The 24,838-nt window shown below is 37.5% G+C and overlaps 1 protein-coding gene across 45 annotated transcripts in view; it reads right to left on the reverse strand.

The window, feature by feature from the left end:
• Positions 1–24,838, reverse strand: part of phldb1b (pleckstrin homology-like domain, family B, member 1b) — a 149,618-nt gene that overhangs the window by 59,613 nt on the left and 65,167 nt on the right. For 32 of the 45 annotated variants that reach the window (XM_087283951.1, XM_087283947.1, XM_087283943.1 and 29 more), the window contains 2 exons: positions 21,169–21,294; positions 12,451–13,952 (listed from right to left, as the gene is read on the reverse strand). In XM_087283951.1, coding sequence (XP_087140077.1) covers positions 12,451–13,952; positions 21,169–21,294 — 1,628 coding nt within the window. Of the gene's footprint in view, positions 1–12,450; positions 13,953–15,780; positions 16,010–21,168; positions 21,295–24,838 lie in introns of those variants that run through there. The other 13 variants (XM_087283973.1, XM_087283972.1, XM_087283961.1 and 10 more) reach the window with 1 other exon arrangement.

The following is a 24,838-nucleotide window of genomic DNA, read 5'->3' on the forward strand; positions in this document are numbered from 1 at the left end:
ATATATTTTTTATTTTCTTTTATATTATGTCTTTTAGTTTGGCTGGAATAAAAAAAAAACGTTTTATTGTTTTTAAAACAATTTTAAGAACAATATCATTAGCCCCTTTAAGAAAAAAAAATTCAGCCCCCTTTTACATTACAAACCACTGTTGTCCAATAATATTATGTACTGTCACTGTCAAAGACAAAATAAATTAGTTGAACTATTTTTAAAAACTATTATGTTTAAAAATGTATTAAAAATAGTTTGGTAACACTTTATTTTGATGTTCCCTATTGCACATTTTGTTGACTAAAAGTGTCATTGCAGGATTTCCTCTAGGATTTTTTCCAACTGTTTTAAGACGATTTAATTTTGAATCAAATTGAGAAATCGCGATTTTTAAAAAATATATATATTTAATACATTATAATGGCACCAATGCTTTGGTTCACTCTCTGAATGAAGCAGGAAGCACACCAGAAGCGCCTCTCGGCGACGCGCCGCACAGCACTATGGATTTTAGAATTCTAAACAGGTTTCTATACACACACCGGCGCCGCCCAGCCTCGATTCACGAAGCAGTTCTCATTTCAGCCGGCCCACAGAGCGCCATCTGATTATTTTTATGTTAAATATCATGCGAATGTGCGCGTTTGGTGTGTGATAGTTTAAACTGTCATGTCCGCACCGTGTCGCGGCGCTTCTGGTGTGCGACCTGCTTGACTGCCTGTTAAAGCGTGAAGTCATGTAGGGTTTTACTTGTTGCACGTCTGTGTGGATTGTCAAGACATTCCCTCATCAAGTCAATAAACTCTATCTCAACATGTATGAAGGACGTAAAAGCCTGCCATGTGAACTACCGTGCTGATCTTTTGGTTTTAACACGAGTAGAAGTGAGGGACTGTAGCAGTGAAAATGAAAGTACCCGCCCCCATGACGTCATTTAGCGGACCTAGTTGAAAACCAGACAGATCAGGCACCATAATACAGAGAGTGGAGCAAAGCGCATCAAATGATCGTTATTTAAAAGGGGGAAAAATAAAAATAGATTAAATATATTATTTTATATTAGACACGCATCTGGTACTTGTATTTGCTCCTGCTATACGTCCACAACTTCACACATTGGGTTAAATTAGGCTTTACAGTTTCCATGTTCAGTCCTTTTCTTCCACTGTATCTTTTTAAGAAAAAGGCAGCAGCATTACAACCTGTCATTCAATCAGAAGACAAAGTCAAAGCCGAGCTGACAGACAATTTTTCTTACGCTCAGCAAAACTTGCAAAAATACCTCTGTATTCCTGCAACTGCAATATTTACATAAATATTTCTTATTCAAATCTTCAACAACGCTATTTAACTCGTGAATTTGTTTTACAATTATTTACACCTTGACCGATTTTTGTATGACATGGCCATTAAAAATACAATGTTCCTTAACCAGATGGTTTTTCAAATTACTTTTAAAGGGAATGCTTTTTCAGTCATGTTGTTGTAATGTTTTGAGAAGAATAGTAACACAATTTAAAAAAAATCAAAATCGTGAGTCGGTCAAACTTTATAAAAAACCTAGATTTTTTTTTTTTGCTAAATCGCCCAGCCCTAGTAGACTGTCTCCCTAATATCTGTTAATACTGCTCCTTTAACATTTAACTGACTATAAGAAAGTTTGCAAGTACATGTCAACTTACACTAACCCTAACTTCAACCCTAACCCCAACCAAACAGTCTACTTATAATCTAATGAGAATTAGTTGGCATGTAGATGCAATGTAACTTAAATTCAACAAAATGCGTTAAAGGGACCATGAAAATAAAGTGATACCAAAATCTCTCCATTAAACTGCACTCAGGAAAATTTAAGAAAATAACAATTTCACAGGAGGGCTAATAATTTAACTTTAACTTTATATAAATTTGTTGGTAAAAAATAAATGATTTTTGACAGTCCTTAAGAATTTGCAAAGTTGTGGTTTTTTTATTTATTAAATCAATGAAATATAAATTAATTAGACATAAAAGAATGTCAAAAGTATTTTACATAACTTAGAATGTGCTTTGCTAAAATATTAAATTAGGGTGCAGCTTGACCTGCAGTTACTATTCTGCCATTGTGTTTTCTTCTCAAGTGTCTATAAGATCCATTTGTGACCTAATAAAGCGGAAAGTTGAAAATTTTGCACAAAACACCGACATTTAGTAATTAAAAAGCAGTGCATTATCCTCTGCAAACAAAGACGGAAATCAGACTATCCAGATACTTGGCAAAAGAACAAGACATAAATTGTAGACGATATTAGTCCTGGCTTGTTGTTGTGTACACATCCAGTGAAGAGGTGAGGATATAGAGTGACTTTTACCCAGTGACCTCATCAGGTTCATCAGTTTGCCTGCCTGTGTCGTTTTTTTGGCCAAGTTTATATCATGGAGCTTCAGCAAAGGACAGAACTGACTGCCACTCGTGTGAATTCGCCTGGCACACATTCGAACAGTTTCACTGCCAACTCTTCTCAAAAAAAAAAAAAAAAAAAAAAAACCCAATGCCCCCGCTCAAGGATAGAACTTTTTTTTTTTTTTTTTTTAAACAATTGTTATAGCTATGATGTTTAAAAAAATTTAAAAGTGTCCCATTTATAAAACATGGCCAGAGGACAGTGAGTCACACACACAAGGACACATTGTCATCTAAACAGCATACATGACACTAAATAATGCTGTATTATTTAAACAAGGTGCATTCCTAATCACAAACATGAGCTGTAAATAAATTACTATATGAAGTATTTGTAAAGTATTATATGGTATTTAATTGTATATTTCCGAAAACAAATTTGACATTTTACAGCAGGGGTCACCAATCCTGGTCCTGGAGGGCCTGTGACCCTGCAGTGTTTAGCTCCAACTCTCCTCAACACACCTGCCTGGGTGTTTCAAGTATACCTAAGACCTTGATTAGCTTGTTCAGGTGTGTTTGATTAGGGTTGGAGCTGAAATCTGCAGGACACTGGCCCTCCAGGAACAAGTTTGATGACCCCTGTTTTACAGTAACACTACAAATAATGTTGTTTTAACCTGCAGCTTTTATACGGTAAGGAAACGTTTTTACTGTGACATTTTTGCAATATATATCTGTATTGGTGGCACGGTGGCTTAGTGGTTAGCACTGTCACCTCAAGCAAAAAGGTCACTGGTTCGAGTCCCAGCTGGGTTTCCCTGTGTTTGAGTGGGTTTCCTTCAGGTACCCCGGTTTCCTCCGCAGTTTAAAGAAATGCCCTATACAGTAGGTGAATTAGATAAACTAAATTGGCAGTAGTGTATAAGTGTGTGTGAATGGGAGAGTGTATGGGTGTTTCCCAGTGCTGGGTTGCAGCTGGAAGGACATACAGTGTGTAAAACATATGCCGGAATAGTTGGCGGTTCATTCCATGGTGGCGACCCCTGATAAATAAGGGACTAAAGCGAAGGAAAGTGAAAAAATGAATGAAGAGTACTATATTATAGTAATAAATAAATCATACAATAAAATACAATATTCTCATTAATTACTGCGATGATCATCATGATAATGGTAATTATTATGATGATAATTTCTTACCTGGAACAATAATAAAATTTCTTACTTCTAACTAAATGTATTAATTTAAACAATATTGATGATTGATTGATTGATTGATCAATTAAACTAATAAATAAATTAATAAAGAACGAACGAATGAATGAATGAATGAATGAATGAATGAATAAATGATCAATTAAACCTATGAATGATTGGTTGATTGAATGATTGATGTCTTACCATTTTCTGGGAGGTTGCTACGGTTTTGGTAAATGATTGCTAGGTTGTTTGATATATACTACGGTCATTCCACAAAGTGTCAAATGTGTTCTTCGTTATTTTTATGGACTTGCTAAGGTGTTCTGTTTATTTAGTTCTATTATGAATAGTCCCAGTCTATCCTAGTTGGTTTCGAGGTGTCGCCAAGCAGGCAACAAGGTTGCCTGTGTTGTTTCTAAGGCGTTGCTACTGTGTTTTAAGTAGTTTTGGGATACAATGTTCAATAATGATGCTGTTGAACATTCTGGTGATAACTGGAGTGTTCTAGAAGGCTTCTTGTCGGCTTTGAGATGTCTATGATTTTCTAGATATACTTGATATAAAGGCTTAAGGATTTCCTGTGTGTTGATAGCAAAAATGTGAGACAATTTATGAAGTTTTACACTTTTGTGGTTTGTTTAGGTTAGTGTTTTGTGGAAGGTTCATGCAAAATAAAATGACCTCATAATTTACTGTCCCTCATGTGGCTTTAAACCGTTATGAGCTTCATTCTTCTGTTGAACACAAAAGAGGATATTTCGAAGAACTTTAAAAGTAGAAAAAACAAACAAACAAAAAAATGATTCAACAATGATACCTTGGATTTACTATTTTCGTTAATACAATATTCTGGGGGATTTAGATTTAGGTCATGACGTTAGGGGACCAAAATTTAATGTCTAGCTAGCGTCTAAGGAGAATGTTATTTTGACATCCAATAACAATGTCAAATTACGTTGATATTTGGTTGATTTTAAGTTGTGTTGGAAAATGACCAAAATCCAATGTCTGATAGATGTCATAGTGGTAGACGTTGATATTTTGTTGATTTTAGGTTGATTTAAGGTTGGACGTTGGACATTGACGTTGGGTTCTGACGTCAAATCGATTTTCCTTTCCAAACAAAATCTAACATCCCCATGACGTTGGGGTACAACATCATGCTGACATCCTGTGTCTCCAGGGTAATGACTTTTCATCATTTGGTGAACTTTCCATTTAACACTAGATAAGAGTAAAACTTACACATCTAGTAAAATCTTTATCAGTCTGAAACAGTGAATGAAGTCTTGATGAAGTCTTGAATCAAGCAAAACAACTGATAGACAGCAATGAAGAATCTCTTATATCAAACAAAATCTGTTCAAATATAACTAGGAATATCCTAAATATATTCATTCAGCTGTCAAACACATCTTTTTGAGAATTCTTGAATATTTATACAACACAGTGTGTTGTACTTCACAGTCTTGATTACAAGAGACGGGTCAGAAAGTGTAAAGTCTGCACTGACCCAGATAATCAGCGCCACAGAAAGTCAGTTAACTGTCTCTTTTACCCAAATACTCTCTCTCTCTCCCACTCGCTCTGTCGCTCTCTTGTTGTGAGGAGAATAGAGCATTAATCCGTCCCAGAGCAGATAACTCACTTTACACCCAACTGCAAGAACACAGGAAGTAAATATATTAAACCATCAACAACATGCTCCAGAGGGGGCTCATGTGCATCTTGCTGTGTCAGAGGATATTGCTTTTATCTTCATTATTAAATATTCTAATTGCACTTTACTGGGTCAAAACGCAGTTGCATGCCAAGTAAGCACATTACAATAAATACCCCTTGTTTCCTCCTCTGTCTTCCTGTGCTCCAAACAAACTCTCAGTTAGCTTTTTGCATAATATGTCCAGTGAAAGTTGATATATTTAGTGTGTTAATCCATGTGAGCAGCGGGACAGATGCTTGTCATGCAGACCTCATGTCCCCTGCGCAGTTGACCCGTGTCTGCCCTCATAATGACATGGAGGTGGTTATGTCTTCACAGCAGAACAGCTTAAAATAATACAATTATGATCCTTAATGCTTAAAAATAACTATTTAAAGGGATAGGTCACTCAAATATTTATATTCTGCCAACATTTACTCAAAACTTTTATTTGTTCGATGGCAATTTGAGAAAATGGCTTTTGAAGAATGCTGATGGCAGGATCCAGCATTCTTCAAAATCGGGATGCATCGATACCATTTTTTTGAAACCGATCTGATCCCAATACCAAAATTCTGAGTATCGACCTATACAGACCCTGTAAACCTGCTGTAAACTAGGCTATATTATTTGAGCATTTATCATGACATTGATCTGTTGTGGTCCAGCTTATGTTTCCTTTTTTAATATTAAGATTTTTCTTCGAAATCTGTAATAGGCAACCACTATTGACTCTAACCGTTGGTAAAATAACCAGCCTATGAGCAAAGCCTGTTGTACTAAATAAACATTCCCTTTTCTGTTATTGACAATCCATGTTGCACTTGTTAGTTTCACTATTATTAATTCAATCAACTATTTTGACCACAATGAAGCAGGTTTTACAAACTGTGAAAGTGAAAGCACTGAAAAGTATTCCCCTCGTAAGAATAAACTTAGTCGGAAGGATGAGAGAACAGAAACTCATTGTTAGAATAATTTTAAGGATCGGCACACATTGTGTCTATGCAGCCGGTGTGTGAATTAACACAACGCACACAATGAGCTGACCGGACAAACTGACTGCAGCGGGAAAGCCCTCCACACGGAGGTAAGCGGTCAGCTGGCAAGCGCGAAAGGAAACAGTATCACACCGCCCCGTAGCGTTTGCTTAAAAAAATGAAATGCAGCCATACGTACCTCCCGGGACGTATTTCGCGGTCTCCAGAAACGTCCACGGGACTACGATTTTTAGAATGAGCTTGGGTTGCTTTTAAAACTTAGCAGCACAAAGTTTCTAATTTAAAACTTCAGGTAGGACTAATTTTTGTGTGAAGAGCAGGTAACAATAACACTCTCTACTCCAGGGTTGCAAATGCGATATGCTCTAACAGACACAGTGCAACATGATTTAGGAACAGCAATGATCTCCTTGCTGCAGGTCAAAATGAATCCATTTAATGCAAAACTCAATGCATTTCTCCACTGATTATTTAAACTAACAGGAACAAATAGTCTTGGAGAAAGTTTTTCATGTTGTTATGAACGCGACACAGTTCGAATTGGAGAATGATTGACAGGCGCGGCGGGAATCGCTGAGCTCAACATGAATTTAAGCTCTTGAATATTCATCTGTGCTTCACATTAAACTATTTAATGGCTTCAGAATATTTGGGATATAGTAGACCTACATGACATCTTTCTATTGCCTTACAATAGGCTACCTTCATGAACACGTGCAAGATCGGATTTGGATTGGTACCAGCTGGCCGATACCCGATTCAGCAAAAATATGCAATATCGAATATGTTCAACAGAATAAAGAAACTCATATATGTTAAAAACCACACAGAAGGAGAATAAATGATGAGGTAATTTTCATTTTATCCCTTTAAAAAGCAAAGCAAAAAAAAAAAAAAAAACTACTTCCATGACATTTCCCTCCATAAAAAACTATACTGTGTCTCAGTAAATAGACTTCTCACATAACAGTGAACATCCTCACTGACACGTCTGCTTTTACTGTGCAGCAAATGTCAGTTTTATAGAGTAATGGAAATGTGATGTCATTGTGGGAGCTCTCAGTCAAAAAAAAGGAGGTCATCTTTAGCAGGGCTGGCATCAGTATGGCACTCAAGCTGACTGACAGAACAGTTTTCTAGTGACTGACGCCATATGCCAAGTGTGTGTGTGCCAAGGCTGTATCTAAGGTAACCATGTGTGCCTCTGGAGCCTTGTGGCAGTTTAGGGATGATAAATTATGCACTGCAGACCAGACTGACTTGAACCCACTCAGCTGTACAGTATGCAAATAAACAAACTTTTAACTAATAATGAGGCAGAATATGTGGATATTTGTAACAGAACTGATTATCTGAGTGTAAGACGAGTTTTGATCAAATGTAACAAAATATAGTGACTAGGGCATGATGTTATGCAAATTCTTTATGCCAATGTCCATTCCCCATTTTGTACACATTTCATTCATTCATTTTCCTTAGGCTTAGTCTCTTTATTCATCAGAAGTTGCCACAGTGGAATTTTACACAGCGGAAACATCCAGCTTCCAGCTGCAACCCAGTACTGGGAAACATCCATACACACTCATTCACACACATACACTAAGATCAATTTAGCCTATTCAATTACCTACTGTATACCACATGTCTTTAGACCGTGGGGGAAACTGGAGCACCCAGAGAAACCCATGCGCACACGGCGAGAACATGCAAACTCCACACAGAAATGCCAACTAATTCAGCCAGGACTTGAATCATAGCAACTGTGTCACCCTTTTGTAAACATTGACAGAAATAATAAAAGTACAAGACGTATTAATTTTTTAAAATTAAAATATCTTCTGACTTTTGTACTTACATTATCCCAAATCCAAAGAAATAAGCTATTTTAAAAAGTGACACGGATTGTGTCCTGTGCCGACATGCTAATGACATCAAACCCCCGATTTTTGGTTTGGTTTTACTGACTTTGCTCTTTAATGCGGAAGTGCGCTCAAAGAATAAGGTCAATAGAGTACAGTAAAACACCCTAGACACTTTATTGCAATGTGTTTTATTTATTTAGAGCAGCAATATAACAGAACCTTAAAATGTATTTGTTATTACAACTGCACTGTGAACTGTGGTATAATAAAAGCTCTCATGCCGCATCATGCTTGTCTCTTATAAGCAAATGTTGAAGCACTATCATTTTGGCCTGGTTTATACTTCTGCGTGGAGTGATCGGCAGATTGGTGACCTTGCGCGTTGTTGTGCATTTATACTTCTGTATGCGGTTTGTGTTGCTCTGCAGTAACACTTCCGAAACGCTAGCTGGCAGTAGATTTAAGGGCCTACTCACACTATGCCATCCGTACCGTGTCCAGGCCAGTTTCCCGGATCGTTTGAGAAGTGTGAGTGCGCTGAATCGCGCTCAAGCACGGTTCACTTGGCCGGCCCTGGCCCGGTTGGGAGAGGTGTGCCTGAGCGCGGTACACTTGGGCTTTGGGCCCGAAACCGAAAGCGAGACGTGACTTTTAAGGGACTGTTTGATATGGATTTATTAATCATTCTTACTATTCAGTGAACGCAAACTGACGTAGTTTATTAAAGACGCAAACTCCTCACAGCACGCCAGCTGCGCGCCTTCAGCAGACCTCCTCATTCCTGCAGCACTAGAGCTTTATGATTGTTTATGAGCTCCAAAAGTGGCGGATCTGTTCGGCGAAATATCTGACTGCGTGTCCCCGCATCCCTAAGGACTGTTTGGCGAAATATTTGATGGCATATCAAACGACTGAAACGATATAACTAAATCTCCACTGTGCTGCTGAGTGAGAGCGTATGGCAAGCCGTTTTAGCATTTAAACCTTGTTCTGACTCCATAAATATATTTAGAGATATCTCTAATTATTTTTTGACTAGTCATAATTATAATTCGACTAGTCAGAATGACAATTAGAGATATCTGCAATTACAATTGTACTAGTACGAAATCAGATTGGAGATATCTGCAAATATATTATGACTAGTCATATTCCTCCATTGACTTCCATTGAAAAATATTTGCAGATATCTCTAAATGAGTTTTGACTCGTCAAAAATCCAATTCAAGATATCTACAACTGTAATTCGACTATTAGTAAATTAATTAGAGATATCTTCAAATATATTTGTAAATATCTCTAAATATGATGAATTAAAGACATCTCCAAATGTATTATGACTAGTAAAAACTCAGAGATATCTCTAATTACAATTGTGACTAGTCAAAACTCATTTAGAGATATCTGCAAATATTTTTCAATGGAAGTCAATGTAGGAATATGACTAGTCAGTCATAATATATTTGCAGATATCTCCAATCTGATTTCGTACTAGTACAATTGTAATTGCAGATATCTCTAATTGTTATTCTGACTAGTCGAATTATAATTATGACTAGTCAAAATATAATTAGAGATATCTCGAAATATATTTATGGAGTCAGAACAAAGATTTAAATGCTAAAAAGGCTTGCCATAGAGAGCGCTTCTGAACAGCGCAGCAGCGATGACGTAAGCGTGCCGAGGCCCGATATGGTGTGAGCGCAGGCCGTCGGGGGAGACGGGAGGGGGGACAAGCGTGCTTTGGCCCGGTTCGAGGCAACTGTACCTAGTGTGACTACGGCCTAAATGTTGCTCTTTGTAGTGTTTCTTCATGAGTGTTTATTTTTTTCTGAATGTTAAAAGTAGCTAAAACTCACTTCTTGAGAGGCATGAACCAGTGGACGTGCAACAACTTTAATTATAAGGTAAACACAAAACAAAAGTTTCCATCTGGAGCACCTTTACAGGACTTGACACTTGTAAACACTCACTCCCTCGGGCTCACGGTTCTCAACACTGCCCACACTTGCCACAGCTATCCAAGCCGACCAATCACAGAGCTTGTGTTACACGTTGTTGCAACGTGTAGTTAAATTTTTTGAGAGGTGTACGTCAGCTACGGCAAGGGCTATGCGACAGCGTGCATACTGTGCAGAAGTATTAATCAGCCTTTACTCTGCTTCAATCAACCATAATATGAATATAATTAGGATTCTGAATATGTTAGGTTAACAATTCCCATGATTCCACATTCATCACAATACACCTTTGGCTGTTGTGAATATGTACCCCCTAGTGGTAAAAAATACACACTGTGACTTTAAGAGGTGGCTTGTTAACCCTAAATAACTTTATGGAAACTGAGAACATAACACCCTGAACAATCCAAGCACTAAGTACTAATTATCTTAACATCCAAAATAAACTTCTTGTCGGGTCATGGATTTCGGCTAAACGTCACTAAACTGAAATTGTGGTTCTTTCATTTTGATGCATTACTCACATTTTGAAATATTTGCTAATCAAAAGCCTTTAGGCTAATTTACATCGCACCAACAGACAGCAACACACACTTTGTTAAGTTTTGTGGGATCAATGTGTTAGCCCTATCAGTGGCTGTTGTTGAATTGGCACTCGTCAGTCATGGAAGGTCTGGTAAAGTGCTGTAATCAGGTGATTGTCTGCATCTGTCAGTGCTGTGTGAATTGGCCTTTAAGTACTAATAAACTCCTGTACACCCCCACTTCAGAAAAACAATCCATTTGAATTCAAATACATTGCTTGGCTAGTGAATACCCCCGGAAGCATTCTATTTTTGTCACCTTTGCTTACGGCGACTCAGATATAGCCTCCAGACTGTCAATACCTTCTATCTTAATGCTTCAAAGAACATGCGTTCTGTGCCATGGCATGTTACATGATGTTTTGACCTCTCCTTTGTATGATAGTCAGCTGCCAAATAAAACCCTGCAGTAACACTCCCTGGAGCTCATTTTTGCTTGTCATGCAAGACAGTCTCCTGCTCCTTCTCAAAAGGAGCCAAGAGGCAGTCAAATGAGCTCAGTGTTGCTGATCTACATGTCAGATGCATCAGGGTCTGAAGTTTATATTGAAATGCAGACTTGCTTGACGGATGATGTATAGATATATAGATAGTGTGAATATGCCTGAACAGATGAGGGCTGTTTGTTAATGAACCACAGAAGCCAGCAGACCATGACAAAATACCTTCATGAGCCGATTCACAAGACCGACAGTTCGGATAATGAGTGATGTAATGGCTGACCGTTACACAGTTACTAAACAAAATTCAAGAGAAGATCTGATCATTCTCCACCATGCAAACATTCTGTACTATTTGCACTCAACATTTTGCAAATATTTCAGAACAAAGTCTGAATCAAAGGTCATTTCTTGTTTGCTTTATTTCGTACTAAACCTTTCTGCAGAAAGTACATTTGCAGTTATGAGGTCATTGGCATGTTGAGCTCATTCACTGAAGCTCATTCTTTGGGCATTTATTCCAGCACATTTCATAAGAACAAAGACAAAAAGGTGCACACTAGAACTGCACAAGCTTAGCAATTACCACAATGAAGATCGCTTCTGTTGGAAGTATTGATGCATGACTCTTTACGCAGGTAGATCACCTCTTTTTCTAAAAGCAATAAACAGCCGCAATTGGTAATTACAAGGGAAGCAGACAAGAGCTGTTTCAGACACAAACACATATAAAACTTCACAAGGGCCTTTGTCTCAGTGGCTTCATTCTGGGCTGCAACCGGACCAAGATGTCTACTGTTCCCTCCCAGCTCTCAGTAAAAGAGACAACAAACAATGGGGTTGCCATGGTAAAATCAGAGCCCTCTGCCTCAGCACGACAGCGGATTAGTCAGTGTGTCAGTTTTGCCTAAGATGTGTAGTACACATTGCTCACAATGTCCAGTATTCTCACCAAAAACACAATCGCTAATGTTTGCTAAGTGTGTTAAGATTACAGTACATTCAGAGATCAGAGTGCACAGAGGATCCCACCAGGAAAATACGCAGAAACTTGCTATTTACATATAGAAAGGCATGTAGAGGCAGCAACCTACATGACATGTACTAACAGATATGGGTATTCTGTTCCTAGAGTGGTTCTTTATTCAATTTCAAGTAGGCATCTGCTAACAAATCATTTGTCCATTAACAATATTAATTAGAACTCAAGCTACTTCTTAGTTGATATATGAAGTATTTTTCCTCTCATAAACCAACTTATTTAAAAACTATGTAATATAAATGCGTGCATTTGTAAATGTGTCACTGCATCTCACTTACCAGTCTCTCCATTTCCTGCTCTCTGAGTCGCTCTTCTCTTTGGCGTCGATGGTACTCCAGAAGGTCATCCTCGTTGTCGCTGATCTCTGTGATGCTGTTTTTGCGCTCCCTCATGCCTGGGTGAGGCATCCGGAGGTCTCTGTGGCCTGCTGACATCTTTCGGTGGCTCCTGGGACTAGATCGTGGGGAAGACCCAGGCAGAGAACTTAGGCTGAAGGCAGAAGAGAGTGAGTTCCCAAAACTTCCTTTCCGTCCACTGCTTTCGCCAGTCAGTCCAGAGGTGGGCGAAGGACTACGAGTGCGCATCGCACGAGGACTGAATGGCTCCTCTGTAGGTGACCCTGTTTTCCTCCTGAGTCTGGGACTCTCTGGCACCATTCTTGGGGATGGGCTCTCTGGAGTTCGCAGGGTTCCTGGTAGAGCACCTGGGAGCACAGGAACCCCCCTGCGAGCTATGGAGGGACTGAGAGGGGGGAGTTCCCTCATGCTGCTCCCTTCAAGATTTCTGCGGGCCAGCCGCGGACTTTCTGGAGGCTGCAGTGTTCGAGGATGTGGGTGTGAAGGTCCACCCTGAATGATGTGAACAATAGGGTCCAATGGGGGCTGGAAAGATCTTGATGGTGGGGAGAGTTGGTGAGAGGGGCTGGACGTCAAGGAACGATCTGGCTGAGGTTGCTCCCGGAAAGGACTTGAGGGTCGATCTTGGAGGACAATGGTAGTTTTGGTTCTTGGACTAGAGGGTGAGGCAGGTGAGGACGCAGTGGAGAATTTGGTGGCTAATCTAGGACTACCTGGAACTGGTACCCGACTAACAGATGGGACATCAGTCGGAGCTGTAGAGATAGAGACTGAGGGCAGAATGTGAGTCTGTATGGGGCTGTCTGGGGTTTTAGCCACCGAGCTGTCTTGGTTCAACCCCCTACGGCTTGGCTTTGGGCTTGGCGGTGCTTCTAAAAGCGCCTTTCGCTGGAGTCTGGGACTCTCAGGCACCTTTGGCCCACTGCTGCCACTGGAATAGCTGGGCAGTATGGTCCGTGGCTGAGGTATGGGTGGCTGGCTGGTATAATTGTAACTAGAAGACCTCACTGGCACAGGAGGAAGCATGTGAGGCTGGTCCTGACAACCAATTGGTGAGAGAGTGGTGTAGCTGCCACTGCTGGCAGCCGAGGGAGATGACAGAGGAGAGAAAGGAGGGGAGTTATTCTCATAACTGGAGCCCACAGACATAGCACCAGGGCTCGTTGGGGGAGAGAGAAGGAAGCGCCCCCCTCCATTTAACATCGGAGAAAGGGGAGACTGTGAGATGGACTGACTAGAGGGCTTCTTTGACTCGGAGGATGAGGGCTGAGGGTCATCCATGACTAATGAGTCCATAATGTCCTGAAGGTCCTTCTCAATGGAACTGACGATGGCACTGTGCTCAGGGCGCACTCTCTCGTTGGAAACCAAGTGGGATTTTGCCTCTCCTGAAGAGTGGTTCCCATTGACCAGATTCTCTGAATCTGAGAGAAAAGAAAATAATTATAACACTCAGCCATAAACAAACATAAAAATACACACATTTCAGAATGCCTCAGGTATGACAAAAATTTACTCATTATTGTATCCCTTTTGAATTTGAGATGATTTGAACTGTCTATGCAAATGGTTCAGTTATCAAGTCTGAATGATGCGATCACTCATTAAAACAAATGTTTTTGGAATTGCTAATTAATAAACATAAATTTACAGAAGAACTGTCTGATCAATGTAATTGAGTTTTAGTACAGCATTCTTTAATTTCACACAGAGTAACATTATGGTTTAAAATTCCTGAAAGACTGATTTAAAAAATACAAACAGTTCAAATTAATAAATTCACAATAATAATTTCCATCACTAGATGAACCATCAGAGTACAGAAAACAAGAAGAGCACTTATGAGTAAGTGGATGCATTTGGCTTTGTCACCCCACCTAACCCCCATTATTATTCTCAGTACTACACCTGAGCTTTTAATGCAAGTACCTGCAGCTCTTTTGGCACTGCAAAGATGCATTTAATCCATTAGCCCCATTCAACAGCCTCCAAGTTTAACACTGCTGCCAAACCCACGGAAGACGAATGCCCAAGTAGAAATAGTGGTTACCAAATGGAAACTCAGAGAGAAAGTCTGCCAGGCTCCAGGCTGAGAGGATAGACGTCAAATGAATATGTGCTCATATGGCCAAATCACTGAGAACCCTGCTGGTAATTCAATCTATCTCTCAGGCAACTGACTATCTCCAATGCAAATGGTTCTTCTGCTCAAAGTTACACAGGCCTATAAAGTAAAAATGGTCATTATCTAAACCAGAGGTTTTCAAACTGGGGTTCAGGAAACCCCACTATGGCTTCAAGTGGAGTTAGAGGTATGTGAGGTAACATTAAAACAGCATTTTATCAGTATATCTGCTTTGAAACAATCTTTTCAGTAAAATTAAATTCAAATAAACCTGACTTCTGAAAGTACTAAAGTTATATTTTAACAATTAATATAAATCACAATACAAAAGTGAGTTACTTAATTTTTGACAATATGTTTTGTAATTTCATGATAATGCTGTTTCTTAAGAGCCTGTATGTGAAATGCATGTGTTTACATTTTAGAAATGGGCCTCTAGCAAAGCATTTATCATACTTTGGTATCATTAAAGGTCCTTGGCAACACAAAAATGTACAAAAATAAATAAATAAAAAGAAATAGTCGAATGCACAATATTTTAAATAAAGCCAAATATTTGGAAGATATTTCATTTAACATTTTAACAGCTGTAGACTTGGATAGGACAGCTTAGCATATTAATACTGTACAAAACCTATTGGATAGAAACTTTACATATTGTATATGAGACTGATCTTGAGTCAGTGACAGAACTGATTTCACAACATCCAAAACTTGATCAATCTTGCACTTGCAAGTGTTTGCATTTCTATCCCACAAATATTTCTGTCCTGATTGCAAAACTCTCCCTGTTCAAAACTCCTCACAAATAATACATAAAGCACATTCTTATTCCAAGTGTTGTTATTAATTATTTTTATAGTCATCGAGGTTTAGAAATAAGTCAAAGCAGCTGACGATGCCTCTGGCTCAATTTTCCATTTAAATCCCATTGAACGAGAATCGGCTTCAAGCGAGCACAGATACACAGAGATACACTTAAGACAAACACACTTAAATATTCCAAATGACAACATAATACATGTCAATCTGACAACTCGCGACTGTAAAAGGACACATATGCTACATACAGTTGATGTGTATGTCGATCTGACACATTAACCGCCTCTGTAATGATCACTACTTACAGATGAGAACACGCCTGAGGGAACGCTAAACCGCTGCGTTTGGTTATTAAGCCATAGCCGAGCTCAAATACAAAAGTACGGCTCCCGCATTCCGGTTCTTCGTCTAGGCCAGCTGTACCGGCCACAGGGGTGCCCAGGCTGTAGTATAAAGCGCCGCAGATGAGATATTCCAGCCGGGCTTTGGAGAGCCTGGCGCCGCTACACCATCGCTGAGCCCCCGCCCTCCCCTGTCCACGGTGCTGATGTGACTGACTGCTGGCTGCGCGAGGCGGGGCTACGCTCTTAAAGAGACAGTGCACTTTTCCATAATGTGTTAAAGTGGAAACTGATCTGTCATTTATTTTCATGCAAAAAAGGTTATATAACAGGCTTTTCCCCCCCAATATTTTTATTGCATTTTTTCCAGATATTATACAAACTTACAAATGTATATGAAAAATAGAAGTCATATGAGCAAAGAGATGACATGAAATACATAGCAATAAAAACAAGAAAACTGTAGAACTCTTAAATCAAACTTACACTTTTCTACCCCCTTCTATCCACCATCCCTCCCATCTCCCACCTCTCCCTATTTTCTGAGTCCTTCAATAAGTATGTAACGGTGAATCAAGACACTGATAAATAAATAATAAGCCATTTGAAAAAAATATATAAATAAAATAAATAAAAATAAATAAATAAATGGGTAAATACAGAGGATGAAAATGTAAAATAAAAACTAGAAGTCTCTCTTTCTCCCTTTCGAAATTCTAGTGAGCAGTTCCTGAAATGTTAAGGTTCTCAATGACTGACAGTATGGGACTCCATGTTTTGTTAAAGGAGTTCAGTGATCCTTTAAAACAATGTCTCAGTTTCTCAAGATAGATGCAATTAAGAAGCTCTTTAATCCAGTGTTCTGATGATGGAGGGGACACATGTTTCCATTTGAGGAGAATTGCGCGCCTGGCGAGCAAGATGGTAAAGGCAATGACGTGGCGTGATGTTTGTATATAACAGGCTTTTGATCAGCAGTATATAATATAATATAATATAATATAATATAATATAATATAATATAATATAATATAATATAATATAATATAATATAATATAATATAATATAATATAATATAATTAATATAAATCGCTATTATTTTGTATCATTACTGTGTTTTACTATTGTTCTTCCACACAAAATAACAACAACATAAACAAAACAAAAGAACGCACCAACAACATAAAATAAATGTTTTATTTTATAAGAGTTAACAAATCAATATTTAGCAGAATAAACCAGATTTTTGGGTCACATCAAATGAAAATGTTTAATATTCTTACCAGCTGTCAGTGTTTGCAAATATGAAGAAATGTCATTCTTTATCAAATAAAAATATTAAATTTTACCATACCTAATGAGTCTAGTAAAACTAGTGAAACTGAGAATGTTTTAGAAAGTCTCTTTTTTGTATATTTATTGATATAAATCCCTAATAAATTAATATAAATACTGACAGTGAAAAATTCTCCCAAATACACTGTTTATCGTCACATAAAACAAATGATGTCATCTAAACTCACAAACGGTATTAAATATAAAAAATCTAAATCAAAAATTTGTTTGTTACATGGGCAAAAAATAAATGGGTTTTAATCTGTTAATACATCACACATTTTTCTGTGCAATACTGAAATACTATCAAGCTCATGCAGTAAATGGGCTGTGTGGGTACGGAGCAGCCGGATATTGGGAGAATATGAAGGGAATAGTGAGGAGGGGACAGCGGTGCAGGGTGGGTGGCGAGATAAATATAGATGTTGTAAAAGATACCTCAACTTTAAATAAGCTGAGCATGGCCAACAAAGCTGTCTGGTATGGAAAAGAGACGGATGAGGAAATAGCTCTGGCACAGAGAAAGTGTGAAGGGGTCTTTTTTCCCCTCTATAAATCAGTCTATAAACAAATATCAGATGCCTAAAGCACATGGACAACTTTACATACTGTATATATATTAAAGGGATAGTCCACTGAAAAATTTAAATACATGTTTTTAATCACCCTCTGGCACACAAGCAAAACATTAAAGATTTGTAGTCAATGACTACTTGAGAGTTAAAAAAACATATATAGAAAAAACAAAATTAATACTTGATGATACACTGAGGTTTTATGAAGAGCAACATCTTTCAGATGGGACGGTAAACCGAGGTCCTGACTCTCTGTGGTCATTAAAAATCCCATGGCACTACTTGTAAAAGTAGGAGTGTAACCCCAGTATTCTCGCCAAAGCCTCCCAATCATCCCCATCCACCGAATTGGCTCTATCACTGTTTCTCAATTCCACCTATAGCTGGTTTGTGGTGAGAGCACTGGCGTTGTTGTCCTGTGGCTGCCGTCTCATCATCCAAGTGTATGCTGCACACTGATGGTGGTGTGGAGAGACCCCCTTCATGATTGTAAAGCGCTTAGGGTGTATGGCCATACACAATAAATGCGCTATATAAATACACATTACATTACATTATATTACAACAATCAGGGTATTCACTGAACATTAATTACAACATTATTACCTTTCATTCACAGCCTCAGCAAATGAGCCATAATTACTCATTTATTTTTACCTGTCTATTAAATTTTATTTTTATTGTTTTGCATTTAATAAAATGCCAAGCTCCTCAGCTTAAGTTAAAATTCTTTCAAAAATACATATTTACAGGTAGGGTGCGAATGAAAAGGGGGTTTGGGGGGGGATTGACCCCCCTAATTAAGGCTTAATCCCCCCTAAAGGACGTCCAAACAAGATGTATGGGGAGTCCCTTTGAATCTGAGAAATGTTCACTCTGATTTGTATTTTAAACAATAATAATGCTAATAATTAAAATAATAGATAACCATTTGACCACTCCTATTACAGTTCAGACCATTGTGAATGCATAATTGAGACAATCAGTCTATTCGAGAAAAAAAGTAATTCAACAACTGCAATGCAACTGGCAGATTCAGACCACCGATAGACATTGTAAGAGTTCACAAGGTAGTTTTCTCATTAAATAGGTGTTTGTTTCTACATATAGCCTATAAGTAAAGTCAAATTAGATGCATAGTTTGCATAGTTTGAACTAAAGTAAGCTGAAACAGCTAATCAGGTCATAGTATACACTAAATCAGGGGTCACCAACCTTTTGGAAACTGAGAGCTAGTTCTTGGGTACCGATTAGTGTGAAGGGCTACCAGTTATTAAATAACACATTTTTCTTAATTTACTTTTAATTATATGATATGATTAATAATTAATAATATTCATCTATGTGAAGACATTGATCATGGTAATTATTTCTCACAGTAGTTGTCAACAATGATTTAACAAGTTAGATAAATATCCATATGCAACACTTCATTTGTCTGAAATTGTTTTTAAAGTTTTTTTTTATTATATAACTTAAAGTAATTTTCAAATTTACACCAATGCAAGTGTGATTTAAAAAAATGGGCTACCTGGTGCCCACGGGCACCATGTTGGTGACCCCTGCACTAAATAGTCTATCCAACAAAACACTGAAAACCTAAATACATTTATTTATTTATAATCCTTTGTAATACATTCATTCATTATTAAATTATATGTAATTTTAAATAAATACATAAATTTGGTTTACTGAAGCATGTTGTTACACTGAGAAAACCCGAATGCTCCACCATGACATTGGGATACAGTAAATCTAATAATTTACTTCTGTGGAAAACTGAAGAATACTGGTGATCAATTGGCTTCTGCTGGCTTCTATATGGACAAAAACTATACTAGTCAATGGGGAAAAAACTGTCTGCGTACACTTTTTAAAAGTTTGTATTTTCTGTTCCTCAGAAGAAAGAAAGTCAGGCATATTGTGTGACAGAATTATACAGTGAGTAAATTATGAAAAAAAGTTTTTTGTTTAAATGAATCTTTTAAGCCTGAACAATCCTAATTAGTTGAGTTAATTTGAACTGTAATTAAACCCCAGGCAAAACAAGAGAAATAAGTGGTGAAAAGGAATGCAACGGCTACATTGTCTGCAAAAGAATGTCTTTCATGGCGACAAAAATGTATTACCAGCCCAGGAAATGCCCTTCACCAGTTGTGTTTAAATGCTATACTTGTCCTTTTTTTCCGCCACACAACAGGAAAAGTCAAGCAAAAAACTTTATACATATTGTAAATGTTGTGTTTAAACATTGGATGCTGTGTAGCACTGTAAGTGGGAGTGGAAGAGGCAGAGCTCTGTCAGACCCACAGGAATGAGCTCCTCATAAAAGTTGCATGGTGCAACTCAGGATCCAGGCAGGCTTTCAATGCTGACAGAAAAAAACGGAAATGCTGTAAGGCCCGGCTGAAAGACGCTACCTGTGCTACTGGAACAAACCCTGCCATTCAGCCACATTCAAGCAACACCCTATGAGGACAAATTCAGCATAAATGGACCATTTGTAAAACACCATCTATTTTGTGTAGTCGCACAAACAATTGCTGGTATTTAAACATCATATGTAAATAAAACACCTTTATGTGCAAAATTATTTTTATGGCACTACTATGTTTAAAATATGTTGGGGAAACAAATTCTTTCCATTGAACAGCGCTCATGAAAAATAAAATTTAATTTAATTAAATAAAATTAAATATAAAAAAATAAACAAAAACAATAAATTAAATTTAATTAAATTAAAACATAAATAAAATAAAATAAAAAATTATTTAATAAAATAAAATAAAATAAAATAAAATAAAATAAAATAAAATAAAATAAAATAAAATAAAATAAAATAAAATAAAATAAAATTATTCATTCATTTTCTTGTCGGCTTAGTCCCTTTATTAATCGGGGTCGCCACAGTGGAATAAACTGCCAACTTATCCAGCAAATTTTTTACGCAGCGGATGCCCTTCCAGCCGCAACCCATCTCTGGGAAACATCCACACACACACATTCACACACATACTCATACACTATGGACAATTTAGCCTACCCAATTCACCTGTACCGCATGTCTTTGGACTGTGGGGGAAACCAGAGCACCCGGAGGAAACCCACGCGAAGGCAGGGAGAACATGCAAACTCCACACAGAAACGCCAACTGAGCCGAGGTACATAAAATAAAATAAAATAAAATAAAATAAAATAAAATAAAATAAAATAAAATAAAATAAAATTAAATTAAATTAAATTAAATTAAATTCACAGGAGGGCTAGTAAATTTAGAAGATACTTTTCCCATGATCTCAGACAGCACACAAATGAGGTTCTGTGGCTCTGCAGGAATGTTTTTCCACACAAATGACGTTCTAAACAACACTGCCTAAGAGGTAGGCGTTAGATAATTCATGCCACAGTCGGGGTGTGTTCTCGTGTGGGATATTGCGTTACCTTTGTGGGTCCAGTTTTTCACACTGGCTGTCTGTCCTCCCTCGGGCATCATGCTTTTCATTCGGAAAGCCTCCTCGGGGTGGTTGAAGCGGAAGAAGGCGGATTGGCCGAAACACAGCATGCAGCCTGCACACAAACCAAAACAACTATTAATAAAGCTTAGAGTGAAAATACATGATGTTTTATATCAAACATATGCCTGAAGAGAACATTTCAAATGATCTTGGCAGTTTTAGAGTGGTTTTGTATACAGTGGCGGGGTACGGAGGGGGAGGAAAGGGATGTTTGCCCCTGTTTTACATGAACAAGCAGGAACATCTCACACTGTGGTGTCGAATCAGACTCTTGGCTTGCTGAGTGAAGGGAAAAAATAGACAAGCCAATGCTGGTAGAGCTGCCAGTTAACGTCAATATGAGATACAAATTAATTCTGTTTATTTATGATGAATGATTTCAGCATTTCACCAAGTGTGCTTATTTTAAAGCCAATTTCTTTGTCAGAAAAGTTCATTTAATAACAAATTCTAATGTAAAACATTTAAAAATAATATATCAGTGACATATTGACAAATATAAGTGATTCAATACCTTAGGATAAAATAAGATAGTGCCTATTTTACATATTTATAGTTTTGAAAATACAGCGCATCAGCATCCAACAGTAACAGAGACCACATAATTATTCCTTAGAGAACAAAACCTCAGCATAATTTCAAACTACAGCTGATCAAATCATTATAAAACAGTTAAGTTAGATTCTAAGTCGATCTCTCTTTTTATATGTTGTAGTGCTGTAGTTATATTGTAGTAATCTGGTAGAGTTTTGTGCTTTGGCTTTTTTGGGGTTAGTTATTATAATATCCCGATTGCACCAAGAAATACTGAGAACTGTCTCAATACTGATGGCATTTCATGCCGTTCAGCCTTGTAATCTTAAAATGTAAGCAAAATCACCTGTTTTTTCATCCCTTTAAACATTACGCTGAAGAATTTTTTAAATACTAGTTCTAAAACGAAGTTTGTGAAGAAGCAACGATTACTGCTGTTCTGACATCAGCTGCAGATGTGAATGAATGATGTAAAAAAGTAGTTCCTCGAACAAAAGGGCTTTTAGACTCTCCGTGTCTGATCTTCTCTTTATATAAGTGATTACACTGTCAAACTGTTGTAAAAACGCAATATCACACTCATAGCAGTACAATATGGTTGTATATTGTCACTGGTGGGACACAACACACATCTCCCACCAGTGCTGATATACAGCCATATCGCACTGCTACCCGTGTAGTATTGCTCATACATATGTATTTACACTGTAATGAATCTAACTTACAAATTGTTAACTCAGTATAAATTGTAAGTTAGGTGGACACATTTTTGAGCTCAGAGTTGAATTTACTCGTAAAAATGATTTAACTGCATGTTTGGAACTGTTTGTTCATTGAAAGTGAAAAAAAAAATCAGTTGAGGAGACTTTGAATTTTGATTTCCTCATTTGATCATGAACCACTATAAAAAAAATAAAATGTTGAGTTAACTTGCAACCGGCAGCAAAGAAATTTGAGTTTATTAAGCTTAAGTGGTTTAAGTTGTGCCAAATTATTCCATAATGCATATTTGATTTAAAACAGCCTTTTCAGTCAACTTAAAAATATTATTTGGCACAACTTCAACCACTGAAGCTTAATAAACTTAAATTTCTTTGCAGCCGGTTATATATATATATTTCCTCATCTGAGCATTTATATGCGATATGGCTGTATATCAGCACTGGTGGGAGGCTTAGTGCCACCACCAGTGCCGATATACAGCCATATCGCACTGCTACGAGTGTGATATTGTGTTTATACAACAGTTTGACGGCATAATTGTGTATATAAAAACAAAATCAAACACGGAGAGTTTCAAAAACCCTTTTGTATGAGGAACTACTTTCTTCCACATTGGATTCAAATCATAAGCTGACAGTTAAACAGTTGAGCAAGCATCTTTTAAACTTTAGATCTGTAGTGTCTGCTTTTTGCTGGCTTTTTGTGGGCGGAGTAATACACAAAGGGTAAAGAGGCTGTAGGAGATCTGATATTGCAGAATATCGCACGGCTATCAGCCAATCAGATTTGAGAACCAGACAGAACTGTTGTATAAATATATATAATTACCTCACTACTAACAGTAAACCAATTTATTGGTTTGTTATTTAGCTGAAATCAAACATATAATTGCATCTTTGCTGCATAAATCTACATTAAAACAAACATGTAAACAAAAAAAGTATTGCAATATGATCCTACTATAAAATAAAATAAACAAATCAATAAACAAAAGAGCAGTCCTGCTATATAAACCTGTCTCAAAACAAACATATAATAGCAGTCATGCTGAATAAAATAAACAAGTAGATGAAACAAAACAGAAAACAACAACTCTTATAAATAGCTATAAAGCTTACAGCTATATAAAGCTTTTATTAAAACATTTAATAAAAGTCTTGATATAAACAGTGCCCTAAAAGCAAAACATGTAAACACCTTCAGCCTAAACAAGATAAAAACAAAAAACAAAACACGAACCTGCTTGAGCCAAACTGTCCAATCACAGTGTTTATACAAAGCAGGTAAAGGTCTCATGGAAACCTTTCCAGCCGGAGCAGATGTGTGATGAATGCGGACTGCCAGATGCCCTTTTGTTCCAGGCAGAACATTTGATTACCCCTCAGGTTCTGACAGGACAAGGTACGATTAAAGCACACAATGAAAACTAAGCGTCGCTGAAGTAAACTAAGTCATATGCTTAAGTGGCATTCTCACATCTACGTGTTTTCTTTCATGTTGTTACTGAATAGAAGAATGAGGTTTGGTAACTGATAGTGCTTGTTGACATAAAAAGAGTGTTGTAGATGAATGATCGAGTCTCGACGTGCTCGACTAGGTGAAAAGAATCAAGAAAATTAAAACAACATGAAGCCTACAGTATGTCGAACAGAAAGTTATAGCTGTTTAAATGAACATACTTGTTTACCAGCTGTTTTTGTTGAACAGTATTGAGGTTTGTGGTGTAAACCACATCAGCAAACTGTTGTTTCCTACATGTCCTATTTTGTGCCTTATTGAAATCATATTTAGGTGTTTTTTACAGACAATAACTGTGGCATCTGCTGCATCAGCACGAACCGCTGACCAGCTCAATCATTACCGACAAGCAGCACCAACAAATAGCAAACCCACATGCGGCAACAGCTCCACTGCTTTCTTATTTTGCACCGCAAGCAATGTGCTCATATTTGTCATCGCACAAATGTGCCATTAAAAATGATGCACAGCATCTAATTCAGTAATGGGACAAATACGTGCTTGTGATGGCAAGCAGGCTTGTGCAATCCATCCACAATTCTGTATGAGAACTGTTTGCTAACGTCTTAAATTACCCATGAGCAAGTTATCCCCAAAACACATCATGTAATCCATTATACCACAACCTCGGTTACATTATTATGTTGGTTTAACAATGGGAAAGAACTGTCATTACACACTCAGTTACAGTTTTCATTTTAAATTAAACTAATTTTAATCCCCAAAACAGCTTTTAAACAACATCCATCCATTTGTGTTTGTCTGTATATCTGACCATCCATCCATCCATCCATCCATCCATCTACCCATGAAAGTCAATG

Source organism: Danio rerio, chromosome 15 (genome assembly GCF_052040795.2).
Source record: "Danio rerio strain M-AB ecotype USA chromosome 15, GRCz13ab, whole genome shotgun sequence".
Taxonomy (NCBI): Eukaryota; Metazoa; Chordata; class Actinopteri; order Cypriniformes; family Danionidae; genus Danio; species Danio rerio.